General features: G+C 41.9%; 1 protein-coding gene across 1 annotated transcript; it reads left to right on the top strand.

Moving 5' to 3' along the window:
• Positions 1–1,279: 1,279 nt before the first annotated feature.
• Ropn1 (rhophilin associated tail protein 1) lies at positions 1,280–17,001 on the top strand. Its single transcript, XM_048345994.1, has 5 exons — positions 1,280–1,395; positions 5,107–5,224; positions 6,828–6,989; positions 15,699–15,874; positions 16,935–17,001. The coding sequence occupies exons 1-5, from the start codon at positions 1,280–1,282 to the stop codon at positions 16,999–17,001; spliced, it is 639 nt and encodes a 212-aa protein (XP_048201951.1).
• Positions 17,002–19,950: the final 2,949 nt, after the last annotated feature.

Genomic DNA, 19,950 nt, shown 5'->3' with positions numbered 1-19,950 from the left:
CCCTGCTATAGCAGATGTTTACAGTCCACCTTTTCACACTGAGGGTCCCCTTAGAGAGGTTCAAGGTTAGGCCAGAAAAGGTGTCATTTAGTTCAGTCACTGACTTATGAGCCAAGCTCTTGTCTTTTCCCTCCTTGCCTAGATATTGGTCTCCTAAGATTCTAGATTCTGCCCCCTTCATTCCCTCCCAGGTCAGCCCTAACCTTTTTCTGTGCTCACTCTTCCAAAATGTGCTTCAACTTACTTTACCTGGTCTTTTATTATTCCTTTCACTTTGGTGCAAGTGTGGGCAAATTGAGGATGTTACTGAGATCTGCCTGGCATTTAGGGATGTTTGAAGTCGGAGGGTTGAGAGCTGCATTTGCATCTGTCTCTTTCTCTAATAAAAACAGAAATTTTTATGCCAGTGGCTTATGCCTGTATTCCTAGCTACTCAGGAAGCTGAGATCTGAGGATCTCCATTCAGAGTCACTGAGCAGACAACTCTATGAGACTCTTATCTCCAGTTAACCAGCCAAAAAGGTAGAAGTGGAGGTGTGGCTCAAGTGGTAGAGTGCCAGCCTTGCAGGGAAAAGCTGAATAGGCCTTGAGTTTAAGTCATAGCAGTGGCAAAACGAAACAACAATAAAACACAAACAGCATTGTTTAACCTGTGGCTTATTTATATGTAGAATTGTATGCCATCTGTACGTTGTCATGTTTTGTTTTTGTACATCTTGGCATTTTCCACATGACAATGTTCACTCTCTTACAATTAGAGTAGATAGTGATACACAGAAAAAAAGACAGCTGTTTAATTATTTTTCTTTGGAAATGTTTTGGAGTCAATTTTGCTATAACTCTTATCCACCTAATACGAGATGAAGTGACATTGGAAAGACCTGCATAACACAGCTTTGCCTAAATAAGCTGCTCTCTGAAGCCCCATCTTTTATTTATACAAACACACATGTTTAGATTGATAAAATTCTAGACAAAGCCATCCAGTATTTTGGGGTGGTATGACAAGGGAGTATTTTTGTTTACTTGTGTTGATTTTTACTTTTTTTTAAAGTGCTGTGTGTTTTCTTAAGGTCAGAATTATTTGCAACAACAAAAAAGGGAATGGCAATACATGTCTTAGAACTGACCTGTCTATCGTTTGAATACATTTTTCCCCAAGTGAGAAGTGTCAAACAGAGAATGGGCCACCTTCTGTTCAGGACTGTTGTCACATTAGGATTCAAGGACTCCAATTTTCTTTTCCTTTTTTTTCTCCTACACATAGGCCAAGCAATCAATGCCTCAGACAGACAAGCAAATATGCATCCCGCCGGAGCTGCCCGAACTGCTGAAGCAGTTTACCAAAGCTGCGATCCGGACCCAGCCGCAGGATCTCATCCAATGGGCGGCCGAGTAGGTGTTCCTTCACCTCCAGGCGTCTGGGAGGGCAGGGGTGAGGAAAAGGGGGGCTCATGGAAAACTGAGAGGTCCTCACAGGGCTGCACAAAGCTCAGGCTGATTAGCATCATCTTTGTGATGTTCAGCTTTTTGATGAGACAGAGCCAGGAAGCCATGTCCTACCCTAAGTGAGCCAGACTGAGTAGCAAGTCACCAGGGCAATGGGCCAAGTGTCTTGAGTCCAGGGTATATTACCATGTCACATCAGCACACACACACACACACACACACACACACACACACACACACACAAACACACACATACACACACACCCCTACCACCTGGTCCCCAGTCCTGTCTGGGACAGCAGCTTTTCCAGGTTTATACATACACACCTCATTCTCCCATCTCACCGCCAGATGGCAGCAGTGCACCTGGAGGGTGGCCATGGGGCAGCCCTTGGGATGGGAGGGGTGGCATCACCCCAGCAAGCTGGCTCTCTGCTTTAAGGAGACACCTCTTCCTTCAAGGCTGTGGAACACTCATACTTCCCTCTGACCAAACACACTTCATTTCTTGCCTTTGGGGAAACAAACTATTGTTTGCCTCAGTGTTTCTTGGAATGGTTCTGAACATAAAGATGTTCAGTCACATGGTTACCCTGGACAAGGAGGCGGAGTAAAGTGAGGAGGTCAGGCCTGAAGAAGCTGCCTGCCTCCCGCATCGTGCTGCTTTCCAGAGACACGTGCAGGCTGCGCTAGCTATGGATGGACTTGCAACCAGCTGCTGACCTGCATTGCAGTAGCTTCATACCGAAAGCCCCTCCGTTATGAAATTGCTTCTTAGACATGCTAGTGACTTAAAACTGGGGAAGCAGGCTTGGGACAGGAGTTGGGAGCTGAGTAGACCTCTCTCCTGAACCTTTTGAGGGATGTTCTTAGGGTTTGCTGATTACCCTTTTAGCAGTGCTTGGAGGAGAAGGGGAAGGAAGTTTGGTGGGGAGAGAGATAAAGGTTGGGGGAAGGAGGTGACCTCAGCCTGAGGTGTAAGTAGGGAGAAGCTGTTAAAACTTTTCAGAGGACACAAAATGCCATCAAAGTAGAGTTTACAGTCTCTAGATCAAGGCTCTGGCACTTCTGTGGTCTGGTGTTTCTGTGCCAGAAAAAAACAAAACAAAAAAAAAACAAAAACCTTGCTACAAATGGAAGGAGGGTAAGCTATGAAGAAAGGCATAAATGTAGTTGCTTTGCCTAATCATGATTCCTGTGCAGTTTTCCATTCTTTTTTTTTGGCCGGTCCTGGGGCTTGGACTCAGGGCCTGGCTTCTTTTGCTCAAGGCTAGCACTCTGCCACTTGAGCCACAGCGCCACTTCTGGCCGTTTTCTGTGTATGTGGTGCTGGGGAATCGAACCCAGGGCCTCATGTATACGAGGCAAGCTCTCTTGCCACTAGGCCATATCCCCAGCCCCACAGTTTTCCATTCTAAGTTTCATACATTACCTCTAAGATTGGAAACATCAAAAGACTAATTTCTTTTGGCATATTCAGACAAACTTTGTCTTATGCTAGAGCATAGTTTACAGCTCTGTTTTATTGTTCTTGTGCTACTGCATTTATAGTAAGAAAAATGGCATTTATTCATATTGTCCTTGACATTTATGGAAAAAAAACATTCCATTATTGGAGCCTACTTGCTCCATATTGTATGATGTGCTATAAATTTTTCAGACATCCATGAAAGATCAGTTTGTACTTTTAACTACAATGAAAAAGAGTGTGACCTAAGAACACTCTCTAGTCCATTGGAGACATCAAAAGCACTTATCGGATTGTTTTATGTGACTTACAAACTTTTAGCATTTCAGAGAATAAAACTCCACATAGCCAAGGCAAAATGTGTATTTAATTGAAAGCAAGAATTTTCCCACACAGATCCTTTCAACAGAGAAAGCCCCTTCCAGGCATCAGCAGGACGTAGACCTATTTGTTCTGCAAGTAGATACGTGTGACATCAGAAATTTATTATTGTTCATGCCATGTAATTGCTCACTGCCAAGGGTGCTCAAAGACTGAATCCATGACAATAACTTCAATTTTGTGTTTTCTAACCAATTCTACTAAAAAGTCCGAATGCATTTTGAAAGTGCTGAGTGTGTCTCTTCACCTGGGCAGTCAGTTTGGTAGAATGAGAGGGCTATGGTATCACTGTCCCACCTATTTATAATGGCCCACATTGGGTTACAAAGCCTGAGGCCACACCCCCTCCAGTGATCACACTGCCCCACCCCCACCCCAATGGACCTATCTGTAGAGATTTCTTATGCACATTGTCAAAGGTGTCCTTACATTAGTTCCTCTGCCTGCCTTGCTGATTCACTTCCACGGGGAAACTGGAATATACTGATTTGATCTGATTACTTTGTCTTAGGCAATAATTAGTTCTACTGTGAAAATCTATTTTTTTAACTCATATTCTTTTTATACTGTTTGGATCTAGAGAAAGTAATGGTGTGTGGGTTAAACTACTTTTTTTTTTTTTTTTTTTTTCCCATCCCTGGAGCTTGCCTCAGGGCCTGAGCACTATCCTTGGCTTCTTTTTACTCAAGGCTAGCACTCTGCCACTTAAGTCACAGCGCCACTTCTGGCCGTTTTCTATATATGTGGTGCTGGGGAATTGAACCCCCGTCTTCATGTACACAAGGCAAGCACTCTTGCCATTAAGCCATATTCCCAGCCCTGTACTTTTTTTTTTTTTGTCTTTTCGTTTTTGGTACTGGGGATCGAACCCAGGACGTTGCATTTGCTAGGCAAGCACTTTGCCACTAAGCTACATCCCAGCCCTGTGTGTGTTTAGAGAGAGGCAGAAGTTTGTGATTCAGATATAGTTGCAAGGCCTTTGATGGAAAGAGACCCTGTCACACACCCCTGACCACCCTCAAGCCAGTGCTTACGTCTGTCCCCTGCTCCAGGCAGCCTCTGCATTTCATGCCAGTCCTGAAGTAAGATTTTCTTGGACATTGCGCTGAAACAACTCACTCCACAAAATGGGGAGCAGGCATGGTTTGTTGAAAATTTTTGAGGGAAGAGCAAGGTTTTGATTCATATGTATCACATAAAGTTGTTTCCAACCTTTGTTGGTTTGTCTTCATTCCTGAGCTTCCCGTAGTGTCCTGACAGCCTTCAGTCTTCCTTGCTGAAGCCCCAGGACTCACTACCTCAAGCCAGGAACCCTTCCACCCCTCCCCTTCTCCTGCAAGTCATTTTAATTCTCTCCCAGCTTCTCTTTCTCACCCACTGCCTAATACCAAGCACACACATACATATGTATATATCTTATTTATAGCTTAGGATATATGTCTTTCTGTATATGTATATATACATATTACTTAGGAAGGATGGCTGGGGGGCGGGGGGAAGAAAACAAAACCTAGCCAAATATGCCCCAGGAAAAGTGTAAGTGCAAACCAAACTTCTGTTGGTTGTTCCTCCTCCTTAGAGAAGAATAACTTTATCCCTTAAGTATTCTTTGTTCCTTAATTAGAAAGTAACGCAATCAGAACTTTTCCCATATGCAAAGGAAACTAAACACAGTAACGAATCACTTGACAAATGTTCTTTCCTCTCTTTGCTCCTTTAAAAAGGGGGCGGGGGGGAATCCTTAAAGCAGCTGCCGGAAGCCACTGAAGTATGGGACAATCTCCTACCTTCAGACTTTTTTCTTGCAGGTACTTTGGGGCCATGTCCCGTGGAGAGATTCCTCCTGTGAGAGAGAGATCTGAGCGAGTCACTTTGTCCAACTGGGCAGAGCTAACACCTGAGCTCTTAAAGGTCTTGCATTCTCGGGTAAGAGACATGTGGGGGCATCACTGTACCTCACCCCGGTGGGGTACAAAGATCGTCATCGTCTGTCACTCTGACAGTCAGGGAGATTGAGGAATCATTTTGGAAGTGCCACCAGGTGACCACAGATCCCTCAGACCTGCAGGATATGCAGGGGTTCAGTGAGATGCTGGTGTCTTCTCCCCTGAAAGGTGTGGTCTGCTGTCTCTCCAGTGTGACAGCATCTTCTTGATGCATCAAGACCCTGAGATGAGGCCAACTGCAGTTCAGGGGGAATACATTGTAGCTCCCCCACTGTAGTTCTCCAGGTACAGACACAGCCTAGTTTCCTCTATCCCCAGCCTACACCATCCTAGGAGTTTCCCTGTGGATGGAAGAGGAGGGGCTGGCTTCAGATATCTGTGGTTTGGTCAAGTCCCAGGAAACAGATGAGTAACACCATTTCCTGAATTTGGACAGAGGGACTTTGGGGTTGATTTGGGACTTGCATTTCCTAACTACCTCAGTCTAGAGGCATATCATTTCATTAGAACTAGAGGGAGTAGGTGCCTGTCGCTCATATCTTTAATCCTAGATACTCAGAAGAGTGAGACCTGAGGATCAAGGTTTGAAGCCAGCATGGGCAGGAAAGTCTAATTAACCACTAAAATGTTGGCAGTGCAGCTATGGCTTATGTGGAGAACACTGGCTTGAAGATAAAAGCTAAGGGACAGTGCCCAGGTCCTGAGTTCAACTCCAGTACTGGGGTGCACACACAGAATTAGATAGCTAGGGAGGGTGTTGGGGGAGCTCCACTGGAGAATCTATACCCTCGCTGAATCATTGACCTGCAACCAGTTCCTCCTCTGATCTATCAAGTGTCCCCTTTTCAAGGTCATGCCAGAGTTCTAAACATTAGGTGTGCATCCTAAACTCCTGTGGGTCAGCCAAGCACTCCACATAAATGGCAGGGATGGACTTGAAGTCTAGTGTGGAGGCACAATAGCAATGTCTTGATCTCATTCCACTACCCATTATTGGTCTCAGGAAAGTCTTCTGCCTGCTGGTTCTGTTTTCAGGCCATCCTGTCTGTATTATGCAGAGAAGCAAGGACTAAACCCAGAGATCATATGTCTATCAGTAAAACAAACAAACCAAACAACTTAGATGTAACATAAGCTGGGCAGTGGTGGTTCATACCCATAATCCTAGCTACTCAGGAGACCCTGAGATCTGAGGATTGAGTTTTGAAGCCAGCCAGAGCAGAAAAGTTTAAGAGACTCTTATCGCTAAACCACCCTAAAGCCAGAAGTGGATGACAGTATGGATCAAGTAGCCAAGTGTTAGCCTTAGGCAGAGAAAAAGAAAAAAAAAAGTAGAAAGCCCTAAGTTCAAGCCCCAGTACCAGCACTGAATAAAGTAAAATTAATATAGTATAAACATGTATTTCCCTCAATTATGACATCTGGAATTAAAAATTACTAAACTATCACTAGACCTTGAAAAAACTGCCAAACAGTGTCTTCTGATTCCCCCAATACCTTCCCACTCCTCTGTTTGTGCTGGAAGAACCGGGACATCTCTTGTCCTCCCCATCTCCTGTGCCGTGTCTGTTCCCTGTCTGCAGGTTGCTGGCAGACTGATCATCCATGCAGATGAGCTGGCCCAGATGTGGAAGGTGCTGAATCTCCCAACAGACTTATTCAACAGTGTGATGAACGTGGGTCGCTTCACAGAGGAGATCGAGTGGCTGAAGTTTTTGGCCCTTGCTTGTAGCTCTCTTGGAGTTGTAAGTAAAAAAGTTATGACTTAAAAAAATGCATTTATTTCCTTAGGAGAAAACTTGTCTCTAGGCCTAGAAAGGGCACTCTACCTGCATACACAGTCAAGGATAAGTCTTCTTCCAATCTTCTCCTTTCCGAATTAATGACATTTCTGTGCTCATCAGCTGAAAGTAGGAACTAGGAAGCGAGAGAGAGAATGAGAATTATCACCAGGCTCTAGGGAGAGTTGGCCAAAGTATGGATTTTGGATTATTTATGAATTTCAACCATTGCCCTCAGACTTATTTTCACTTTACCCAACTGTTGTCGTCCTCGTCCTCGTTCTCCTCCTCCATCTTTTGTCAGTCATGGGTCTTGAACTGGCCCTAGGCACTGGGCCTAGGCACTGTCCCTGAACTCTATAGCTCAAGGCTAGTGCTCTACCTTTGAGCCACAGTGCCACTTCCTGTTTTCTGGTGGTTAATTGGAGATACAAGTCTCACAGACTTTCCAGCCCAGTCTAGCTTTGAACCGTGATCCTCAGATCTCGGCCTCTTTAGTAGCTAGGATTACAGCCATGAGCCACCAGCGCCCAACTCTTTTCTTATTAATGCCCAGAGATAACCAAGAGCCAATTATAGAACAAAGCTTGCTAGATTTGGGATTCCAGACACCTACAAGATATACTAATAGAGACTTTGAAAAAAAGTTCAGCCTTATAGAAAACTGATAAACATAATTGGATGCAAAAACAGAGATAATAGAAAAGCAAGAAGACAGATGAAGCTATTTCTAGAATTACAGTCATGAGATCACTATGGCTGCAGGATGTTCATACAAATTCATGCCTTTCCCAAGTGTATCTTATTTGACAACTGGAAGAACCATTTGTCTGTTTTGAAGAGAAAGCTGCTGAAAGCTGCTTTTACATATGCTTAAAACATTGTTGTGTATTATGTGGACTCTCTCTTGTTATATATATATGTATCACTGTTATAATAACTTATATGGACATCATCAGAAATGGCATTAAAAAATCTCTAACATTCAAATGAGTTTAACAATTACTGAGGACAAATCATTGCCTGTGTTCAAAGTACAGGCTATGAAAGGGGAGCTTGAATTATTCAGCATATCCAAATATGTTCTTCAACACAAGAAAAAATTTGTGTCTTGGGACACAAATTTGGAATTTTTTGTTTCTGAGTAAATTTAGAATAAATGGTGTGATTTTTATGGGATTATGGTTTTTCCTATGAGTTCTCCTGCAACCACAATAACCTTTTTTTTGTTAATGAGAAGGAAAGAAGAAATTTAGTTTGTGGTAATTTTGTTTCTTCATTTTGATAACTGCATTGTATAATAAGTAAATTGCTGTCCTCCAAAGAGAACAGGAAACCACAGGAGAGGTGATGAATCTCCCAACAAGTGCTGAATCTCCCAACAGATCTAACAGGTGATCAAAGTATGCTTCTCACTGGCTCATCTCTGGTCTCAATGGTACTGGGCCTCAAGGAATCTTGGCTACACTGTCATTTGCTCTCTGGCTTTACAGCCCCTTACCACTTTTGAGGTGTTTGAAATAGATGTCCGAGTTATTTGCCCCATAGCTCACAGTTGCCAAGTGTGATTTTGGAAAGCCAAACAGCCGACTCCGTGTGCTCAGAACGCTGTGGCTGGGTTTGTTCTGCTATGCTTGTTTTCCAGGCTGGAGAGACCAACCATGATATGAGCTAAACTAAGAAGATGAGATCAAATGTTCCATGTGGTTCTTTCCATGTGGTCTCTGCTTCTGAGACACCCTCATGTCTACCATTGCAGAGATCCAATTCTGTGATATCCTGAGATCACTGACTTTCCCCTTACTCTCCTGGGCAAAGAACACCCAGAGGTCAAGTCAGCCTGGCTATCTACTCTGCTTTTTAAAAAAAAGCTAGAAAACAGTATGAGAGAGGCAGTTTGACTTACGAAAGTCACACTTGGAGTAACTCTGGGCTATGGGACAAAGAGATAACTTCAGGCATCTCAAACTACTCAAAAGTAGTGACGGGCTATGAGGTGAACCACCAAAGCTAGGGAGCAGATGACAGTGCAGCCCAGACTCCTGGGGGCCCTGTGCCAGTAAGACCAGAGATGAGCCAGTGGGGAGCATCATGTCACATTGTTTCTGAGAGCCTGAATATGGGGTTGTTTGGTATTATGACCTAAAAATCATGTCTCCTCCAAATCCACATATTGGAACCTGACTTCAAGGTGACAATATTGGGAGGTGGTGTCTTGGAGAAATGATGAAGTCATGAGGGTAGAGCCCTTCTAAATTCTCATATAGGACTAAGGGAACCTGGTTACCCCTTCCATTGAGAGGACACACAGAGAGGGCATCACTATTTATGATGAAGGGTCCTGGCCAGCCTGCTAAGTACCATAACCCTAGATTTCCCAACCTCCAGAACTGTGAGCAATAAATCTCTATTCATAAATTGTTGAGTCTATGATATTTTGTTCTAGCAGCCCAAACAAGCTAATAGAGACAAGGCATCAACATTTACTGATGGCCATATGTCCTTAAAGACAAGCCCGGGCTTTTCTCCCTCTTTTACAAGCAAACCGTGATCGTTTGATATCTAGAAAAGCATTTTGCTTCTTGTAGAAGAGCCTAGTTCCAGTAACAGGAGCATTTGTCTCCAGTCTTGAGCCCTCTGGATCTAAGGTGTAGTTCTGAATGTAATGGTGGACCTGTGATCTCTCCTTTCAGCTTTTCATTCTCCAGACTGTCCTTGTCATCTCCTTTCCCACTGAAACTAGTTATAAAACTGAAAAGAGCATATATTGGATAAACAATTGTGTTTACTTAAAAGATTGATAAATATCTTGTTAGCAAACATTTTCACCTTTATTCTCATTGTTAATGTTGTTCTAAAATATTTTTATTGTTATTATAAAGGTAATATACATAAGGGTTACACTTTCATTAGTCAAGTAATCAGTACATTCCTTTTTAGATACTGTCACCCTTTACCTCACTCTTTCCCAGTTTTCTCTCAAGTTGTATAGTTCATTTTCAATATCCTGACTAGTGAGTACCATTGCTGCATTTGAGTACCATTGCTGCATTTGTTCACCCTTTCTCCCTCCATTTCTGTATCCCCCTTACACTCCCAAAGACAGGTGGATGAACAAACAAGATGAAAAGAAAAGAAAAGAAAAATAACAAAGAAAAAAAACCTCTTGTATCCATTTCCTGGAGTTCATTCTTATAAATATTATTTTATATGATCTGAGGCACATAGGCATTGTGTCTTTGTGTTGCTCTCCTAAGGAGAGTAACCTCCTTTGGGTTAATATTGTTTTAATGAGCCAGGGTCTCATCACTTAACCTATGCTAGCCTAGAATTTATGATTCTCCTACCTCAGCCTCCTGGGTTGCTGGGATTATAAGTATGTACCATTACACCCAGCACACAGTTCACTTTTTGAACCTTTCACCTCTGAAGTTGAAGATGAGGTTTGTAAGATGTCAGAGGCTACCTCTATAATGTGGATCTTCATCTGACAAAAAAAAATCTAGGGGAAGAAATGAAGATCAGTTCACTTTAGATTTGTTTGAGTTTATCAAAACGCTCCAATTCTTTTTTTTTTCTTATTTATTGTCAAAGTGATGTACAGAGACGTTACAGTTTCATACATTAGGCATTGGATACATTTCTTGTACTGTTTGTTACCTCATCCCTCATTCCCCCCTTCTCCCTCCCTCTTTCCCTCTCCCCCCATGAGTTGTTCAGTTGGTTTACACCAAACAGTTTTGTAAGTATTGCTTTTGTAGTCGTTTGTTGTTTTATCCTGTGTCTCTCGATTTTGGTATTCCCTTTCACTTTCCTAGTTCTAATACCAGTATATACAATTTCCAATGTACTCAGATAATATACAGTGATAGTGCAGGTACAACCACAGGAAGGGGATACAAGAGGATCATCAACAATAGAAGCTACGGTTTTACATGGCATGTTGAAAGTAATTACAACAGTGATATATCACTTGTTTCCATAACATGGAGTTCATTTCACTTAGCATTATCTTATGCATTCATAGGGGCATAGCTATTAGGCTCTTGTGAGCCTCTGCTGTGACTAGCCTAAACCTGGGCTAATTATTCCCTATGAGGAAAGGCCTCATATCTAAAATATATGCAAAACTAAAAAAATTAAATTCCTCCAAAACAAAACCACAAAGAACCAACAGCCCCCTCAACAAGTGGGCTAAAGACTTAAAAAGAGACTTCTCTAATGAGGAAATGAGAATGGCCAAGAGACATATGGAAAAGTGCTCTATATCACTGGCCATAAAAGAAATGCAAATCAAAACAACATTTAGATTCTACCTCACCCCAGTAAGAATGTCCTATATCAAGAAAACTAACAATAATAAATGTTGGAGGGGATGTGGCCAAAAGGGAACCCTACTTCATTGTTGGTGGAAATGTAAACTGGTTCAGCCACTCTGGCAAGCGGTATGAAGATTCCTTAGAAGGCTAAACATTGAGCTCCCCTATTACCTAGCAGCCCCACTTTTGGACAACTACCCAAAAGACCACAAAGAAGAACACACTAAAGCCACCAGCACAACAATGTTCCTTGCAGCACAATTTGTCATAGCTAAAATATGGAACCAACCCAGATGCTCCTCAGTAGACGAATGGATCGGGAAAATGTGGTACATATACACAATGGAATTTTATGCCTCTGTCAGAAAGAATGACATTGCCCCATTCATAAGGAAATGGAAGGACTTGGAAAAAATTATACTAAGTGAAGTGAGCCAAACCCCCCAAAAACCCTCCAATTCTTAAGAGTTCTTTACCCATTCATCTATTTAGTAAATCTTTTTTTTTTTTTGCCAGTCCTGGGGCTTGGACTCAAGGCCTGAGGACTGTCCCAGGCTTCTTTTTGCTCAAGGTTAGCACTATACCACTTGAGCCACAGCACCACTTCTGGCGTTTTTGTATATATGTGGTGCTGAGGAATCGAACCCAGGTCTTCATGTATATGAGGCAAGCACTCTTGCCACTAGGCCATATTCCCAGCCCTAGTTAGTAAATCTTTAAAAGTATTTCATAATGCTTTTTTTTCTTTTTGGGCAATAGTGGGATTTGAACTCAGAGCCTCATGCTTGCTAGGCAGCTGCTTTACCATATCAGCCATGCCACCAGCTCATCTTTGTATTAGTTACTTTACAGATAGAGTATCCCTTTATGCCCTAACCTGGACTGTGAGCCTCCTATTTGTGCTTTGTTACTAGGATGACAGATACATACCACTACACCCATTGTGTTTTCCTACAGCTTGGTGCAACAGGTTCACACCAGTGTGCCCAGCTATTGGGTTGAGATGGAGTCCCTAGAACTTCTGTGCCCAGGCTGACCTTGAACCATGATCCCTTGATCTCTGCCTCCCAAGTAGCTAAGATTACAGGTTTGAACCCACACTTGGTAAAAATATTTTCTAATCTTATGAGCGCTTTAGGATTTGAAGGTGTGCTGCTTGAATAATCAATCAATAGGTGATAGCATTTGGGGCCAAATGTTCCAAGTGCATACTCACTTACAAAGACAGCTATTTAAGCAAAGCACCCATGTCTCAGTTCTGGAGACAGATGATCAAGATCAAGGTGTCAGCAGAGTTGATTTCTTGTCTCCTTAGCTTATAAAGGCCCATCTTCTCCTGTGTCCCTCTGAGTCCATGTGATTCCTGTCATATTCTCTATCCTATTCTTCCAATAGGCACACCAGTTATGCTGGATTAGATCACACCCTGATGCCTTCGTTTCAATTTAGCTTTTAAAATGATCTTGTCTTGCCAGGTGCCAGTGGCTCACAACTGTAATCCTAGCTACTCAGGAGGCTGAGACCTGAGGATTGTGGTTCAAAGCTAGCCTGGGTCAGGAAAGTCAGTAAGAGTCTTTATTTCCATTAAACTACCAAAACAAACAAGTTTAAAAAAAAAAAACAAAACTCTGGAAGTGAAGCTGTGGCTTCACTTTTATTTTTTGATAGTTAATTGGCGATAAGAGTCTCATAGACTTTCCTGTCTGGACTGGCTTTGAATTGACTGTAATTCTGAGTTTCAGCTTTCTAAGTAGCGAGGATTATAAGTGTGAGCCACCAGTGCCCAGCTTGCTTTATCATTTGAAAATGATTGCCAAGATTCTATTTCATAAAATAGCAATGCTAAGTGGAAATAACTCAGTAACTATTAATGGATGCAAGTGATGTTTAAATTCACTGCCATCAAGTAAAGTAGTTACTTCAGGAAGATGCTGGGCCAGGTTTATTCACATCTTCATATGCCTCCTGACACACAGACTTCCAGTGCTGTATGACACGTACCACAGTGAAAGAAAGCAGCACACTCCCCATAGACACTCATTAGACTCAGGGAGATGATGACAGCAGAACAGTGATCACCTGTCAGGGAACATGGACCAGCCTCTGGCCAGTCATTTGTGGGATGCACAGCTGCTTGTTCAGCCACCTAGTCACACCTAGCTTGCCACTCAGGACTCTTTCCATAGCTCCCTGGAGGGTGTGTGTGCAATCTGTACATTGTCAGTTTCAGCAAACCATGAAGAACTACATGCTGACCTGTCTGCTAATTCAGAACCAGTCTTTTCCTTGAATTATTCTTTTTCTTTAGTCTATCATTCACAACCATTTCACCTGTGAAATTTATGCAAAGGTCTTATATTTAAAGACAGGATCAGTTCTGAACACCACTGATGTTCAGGTTTCATTGGAAAGAACTTTTGCTTCTGTAACAAGCCTTCCTCCTCTTCTCCCTCCTTCCCACTTACCCTCCCTTCCCTCTCTTTTTCCCTTCCTTTCTCCTTTCTTCTTCTTCTTCTTCTTCTTCTTCTTCTTCTTCTTCTTCTTCTTCTTCTTCTTCTTCTTCTTCTTCTTCTTCTTCTCCTCTCTTTCCTTCCTCCATTCTTTCCTTCCTTCCTCCCTCCCTCCTTCCCTCTCTCCATCCCCCCTTCCCTCCCTTCCTCTCCCCTCTTCCCCCTTCCTTCTCTCTCTTTCTGAAGCTGGGGATTGACTCAGGGTTTCTTTAAGCTAAGAACATGGTCTGCACAGCCCCTTTGATCATCCCTTCTATTATCAAAACTTTGTGACACTCATCTAATCTTTCCCCCCAGCAACAGGGTTAGTGTTATGCAACAAGAAGTACTAAATGATTTTACTTAGGTGCATCCTCACACAGAAGAATTTTTGTTTTGTTTGTTTTTGCTGGTCCTGTAGCTTAAACCCAGGGCTTGGATACTGTGTCTCAACTTTTTACTCAAGGCTAGTGCTCTACCACTTGAGTCACAGCTCTACTTCTGGCTTTTGGTAGTTAATTTGAGCTAAGAGTCTCACAGGCTTTCTTTCCCAGGTACCATCCAACCATTTCAGCCTCCTGAGTATGTAGGATTACAGGCATGATTACTGGCACCCTTCAAGAATGGGTTTATCTTCATGTTTGATATCATTTTTCTAGCATCTGGGACTGGAATTTTCCTTCTCTTACTCTCCTTTCCCCTACTGCTTTGCCTGAACTACCTTGCTGGAATATACAGACTAGATGAATAACCTCAACTCTTTAGAGATAAGCTTGGTGGGCACTAATTTTAATTTCATAGAAATAATCATTTTAATAAGAATTTTATATGATTATAATTTTATATTAATGTAAGGTCAATTCTTTATTGAGGCTACTCTGGTTAAAGTAATAAATAGCCAAAATATTTAGGAAAAAACTAATAAAAATACCTAGCAGTTTATAAATGTATGTCCTTATTAGGAAAGGTAAGGAGGAATAATGAAAAAGGTGACATTGATTAAGATGCATTGCTCTCATCATCTGCCTTGTGGAATTGAAACTCCTTTGTACAACTACTTAAAAATAAAATATTTTTAAAGATGCATTGTACTGACAAACTGTTATATTTAACTGAAACTCCTTTGTACAACTACCTAAGGATAATTCTCTAAGGCCTCAAAAATATAAATATATCTATTTAAGCCAGGCATCAGTGGCTCATAGTTGTACTCCTAGGTATTCAGGAGGCTGAGCTCTGAGGATCATAGTTTAAGCTGGCTTGGGCAGAAAAGTCCATGAAACGCTTATCTCCAAATAACTACAAAAAAGCTCCAGAAATGGAGCTGCAACTCAAGTGGTAGAGTGCTAGCCTTGAGCAAAAAAAGCTCAGGGACAACACCTAGGTCCTGAGTTCAAGCTCATGTCCAGAAACAAGATATCTCTTTTTTTTTTTTTTTTTTTTGTCCAGTCCTGGGCCTTGGACTCAGGGCCTGAGCACTGTCCCTGGCTTCTTCCCGCTCAAGGCTAGCACTCTGCCACTTGAGCCACAGCGCCGCTTCTGGCCATTTTCTGTATATGTGGTGCTGGGGAATCGAACCTAGGGCCTCGTGTATCCAAGGCAGGCACTCTTGCCGCTAGGCTATATCCCCAGCCCACAAGATATCTCTTTGAGCTCTTCAATAAAGAAAAATGATAGCTCATAGTCAATATTTTTAAAATCAATTAGCATTTGAGTGTAAAATATTTGTACTTCCTAGAATTTTAAATCATTCCTGATGCATTTTATAAGGGCAATATTTCTGTTTTCATTCTTTTCTCTAAACTGATTTCAAGCACCTAGCTTACACGAGTGACTTTCTACTCATTTTATCTTATGGTTTATAGACCATTGCTAAAACTCTCAAGATAGTGTGTGAAGTTTTGTCCTGTGACCATGATGGAGGACCTCCCCGGATCCCTTTCAGTACCTTCCAGTTTCTCTACACATACATTGCAGAAGTGGATGGGGAAATCTCTGCATCCCATGTCAGCAGAATGCTAAACTACATCGAACATGAAGTGTAAGTCAACTTTTCTCCATTGGGGGTTAAGTATACTACAGGCAATCCCCAGCTTACAATGATTTTGATCTACAACTTTCCAGTTTTATAGTGGTACAAAACCATTATCTTTTCAGTAGAAATTAAGTTTCCAATTGTGTGTGTGTGTATGTGTGTGTGTGTGTGTGTGTGTGCGCGCGCGAGCGCGAGCGCCGGTCCTGGGGCTTGAACTCAGGGCCTGGGCATTTTCCCTAGGCTTTTTCTCTCAAGACTAGCACTCTACCACTTGAGCCACAGCACCATTCCAGCGTTTACTGAGTAGGCTATTAGAGATGAGAGTCTCACAGTCTTTCCTGCCTGGATTGTTTTCAAACTGTGATCTCAGCCTCAGTTCTCAGCCTTCTGAGTAGCCAGGATTAAAGGCGTGAGCCACCAATGCTGGGCTCCAATTTTTAATTTGATCATTTTCTGTGCCAGTGATATACAGCTCACTAATGTCTTGAGATGCTGATTTCAGCAGAGAAACACACTTCCTACTCTAACCTAGGACATTTAGTATATTAGGTATAGGAAATGCATTTTCAACTTGTATTTTCAAGTTGTGTATCTAGACACTACCCCGTCGCTATGTTTTACTGTTCTAAGAACATAAAAATGGTGAGAACATGGAATATGACGAGGAGTAAGATATCAAGAATTAAGAGGAAAAAGTTAAAAGGCCAGGTAATCCCAGATACTTGAGAGGCAGAAATCAGAAGAATCGCAGTTTGAGGCCAGCCTAGGCAAAAAGTGAGATCTTATTTCAACAAACAAGCTGGGCATGTTGAGGCACACCTGTGATCCTAGATATAAAGGATTATGGTTCCACTGTGGCCAAGACAAAAAGTGAGACAGTATGTAAAAATTAAAGCATAAAGGGCTGCAAACATGGCTCAATCTTGAATTCAAACCCCAGTATCATCACAAATCAATAAATAAGCAGCAGTAGAACTAATTTGGAGTGAACAAGTTCTTTACATAGTGTTTTACTTAAGATTACTTGTTAACCAAACTAATCTCACATATTTATTTTTCCAAACAGAATTGGTCCTGATGGTTTGATCAAGGTGAATGACTTTACCCAAAACCCCAGGGTTCGGCTGGAATAAAAGCACAGTTTGGGCAATTTTACAGGAAGATACAGAGATGATTGTACTTCAGAATGGCTGAAACCACACACCATCCAAAGTCAATTTTCTTGTACAACTGGTACACAGTAATAAACAATTAGGCAAAAATAGGAAACCAAAAATGTGTGGAATGAAGATGATAAATTGTGGGACAAGGAACCTATGTTACTGGAAGGTTAGAATTCATCCCACGTAGATTTGAAGTAACAGCAAGTACACAGAATGGCTGCATTTCAGGCCAGAGCCAGACTTAAGGGCTGTAAAAAGGAGAGTGCTTTTAAGAGGGGAGACTTTTTTTTTTAATCTTTTGTGACTATTAGTTGTAATTTAGACAAGTATCTCTTATCTGAGCAGTCAAGTTTTTAATAGTTTAGTGCTCTATTTGTTCATACTATGCTAGTCACTCATTCATTCACTTACTCATCAATATTTATTTAGGTTAGTCATATGCCAAAAATAGAGTTGCCAGACAAAATACAGAACAGTCAACTGAACCGGAATTTCAGATGAATAATAAAAATTTTAGTGGTTCATTTTGCTAAACCCAGCAACATTAGCCAGGAACTAAGCTGACTTTTGGGCCTATACTGGTAAGTTATATCTGAATTCTTCCCTAAAGGAATGTTAGTTTGACCCTAAGTAAGAAACAAATGGCTTTAATGTTAGTGGCTCTGAGAAGTACTAATAGAATGTTCCAGGCATCAGTATTCCAACAGATTTTTCTGAAATTTCAAATACGTAAAGGGACCTTCTGGGGAAAATCCCTTGAATATGAGTACAAGTACGTGTACAAGGTCTTAAGGAATTTTCTTTCTCAAAGGAAGCAGATGAGTTGAACAGACCACGATTATTGTTTTTTCCTTAATTTAATTTTATTTTCAAGATGATGTGCAGAGGGGTTACAGTTACATAGTAAGGTAGTGATTATATTTCTTGTCAAACTTGTTACCCATGCCCTCATTTTTCTCCCACTTTCCTTCCCCTCAGTTCCCCCCAAGTTGTACAGTTAATTTTCCAACATTTTGTCTTGTGAATTTCACTGTTGCATTGCTTCACCCTTTGTCCTTTGTCTCACCATTTTGTTGTTGCCTTCTCCTTCCCTAATTCAGATAAACATATAATCAATACCCAGGGCACCAAAATCAAATACAGTGACCGCAAGGGATAAACCATAGGAAAGAAAAAAGAAATAATTTCATATAGTACCTTAAAAATGACAGCAACAATGAAAACCCTCCTGTTTCCATATCTTGGAGTTCATTTCGCTTATCATCATCTTATGTGATCATATGTAAATAGCTACTGAGCTATTGTGATCCTCTTCAACTACAGGGCTCTGGGATTGGTTTGGTTCGTGTCTTAAAATTGTGTTCTGGTGTGCTATTGGATTTGCTTTCCAAATGGGCAGAACAATCCATAGAAACAAGAAAAATGGCAAGCCAAGAAACCTCTAACTCCCACTCAAAATAAACAGGCAACAGAGCCATCAATGAAGAACCTAGACCATAGTCCTCAAAATACCCTACAAACATTACTGGTAAACATAATGAAACGACTGAAAGCCTGCATACAGCTATACTTGAGCGTGATGAGGCTAACCAAAACTTAATAGAGGAATTTATGGACTTCACACAAAAAGCTGAACGAATTCTAACAGAAGGAAAAGGAATCCAATGAAAGTATTGCTACTCAGCTAAACGACTATTGTTGTTAGCATCAGGTGTGCCAATGTCACACCTTCTTCTTTTCTTCTTTTAAATGTCTGTAACCACAGTGGAGACTAAACAACCCATTGTGGCATCGCCTCAATCTTCTAAGGCAACATGTCACCATTTGCCTTCCCATGGCAATGCTTCCTTCATGCTACTGGCATTTCTAAGTCACTGGTCCTCACCAGAATTTCAGTCTGCACAGCACACTTGACAAATCAATCGGCTTCAGCAGTCAGTCACTCAAAGGTAAAAGAGTGGCTTTGCCCTCCACTGGGACAATGATCTATAAATGCTAAGTTCATGTTCATGGCCAATAGTTATTAAGCATCTGCTCTGTGCAAGCCATTATATAAAACACTGTGTCATTTTCAAGTTTTTTACAAGTAGATCTTATGACGTTAGTGCTTTTATCCCTGGTTTACAGAAGGAAAAAACCATCTTAGAGAAATTGTCATTGAATGTCACTGGTTAAAAAAAAAAAAAATAGCTGGGCACTGGTGGCTCATGCCTATAATCCTAGCTACTCAGGAGGCTGAGATCTGAGGATTGCAGTTCAAAGCCAGCTGGGGCAGGAAAGTCTGTGAGACTCTTATCTCCAGTGGAGCTGTGGCTCAAGTGGTATAGTGCTAGCCTTGAGCTGAAGAGCCTCAGGGACAGTGCCCAGACCCAGAGTTCAAGCCCCATGACCAACCAGGAAAAAAAAAAGTATCTGAGCTGGGTGCTGGTGGCTTATGCCTGTAATCCCCATTACTGCTGAGGAACTCTTGGAGACAGAGTAGAACTAGTCTCATAGTTACCCCAGTCTGACAGGTGAGGAAGTTCCATCCATCAATATCTAACCCTTCTGTATTTGTTTGTTTGTTTGGCTTGCTCCTTTTGCTCCTTTTTCCAGAAAATGGTCTCAGGCAGGAAGTCATGAGTATATATGATAAGGAGCTGTCAGCATTTGCCATTATGCCTTACAGAGACCACACACATACACAAAGTCAGTCCTGGAGTTCAAGCTCAGGACCTAGGTGCTACCCCTGAGCCTCTTTGTGCTCATGGCTAGTGTTCTACTGTTGGGGTTCATTCACCCTTGGCCTTCAGGGGATGGGCATTGGAGAGCGCGCCCAAGACGCTGCCCTTCCCCCAGCCCTGGGGAATGCGGAAGCAGGCCACAATTCTCTGGGTCCAGAACGAGAAGAACCGGCTTTGCGAACAGCCCCCGAACTTT

The sequence above is a fragment of the Perognathus longimembris genome, chromosome 5 (genome assembly GCF_023159225.1).
Source record: "Perognathus longimembris pacificus isolate PPM17 chromosome 5, ASM2315922v1, whole genome shotgun sequence".
Classification (NCBI taxonomy): Eukaryota; Metazoa; Chordata; class Mammalia; order Rodentia; family Heteromyidae; genus Perognathus; species Perognathus longimembris.
The sequence above is the reverse complement of the archived record's forward strand: the minus strand, read 5'-3'. Positions and strand labels throughout refer to the sequence as shown.

Coding starts and splice junctions, on each gene's coding strand:
- Ropn1 (XM_048345994.1), top strand. CDS start 1,280: ATGCCTCAGACAGACAAGCAAATATGCATCCCGCCGGAGCTGCCCGAA. Junction 5,225..6,827: donor TAAAGGTCTTGCATTCTCGG/GTAAGAGACATG, acceptor CCCTGTCTGCAG/GTTGCTGGCAGACTGATCAT. Junction 15,875..16,934: donor AACTACATCGAACATGAAGT/GTAAGTCAACTT, acceptor TTTTCCAAACAG/AATTGGTCCTGATGGTTTGA.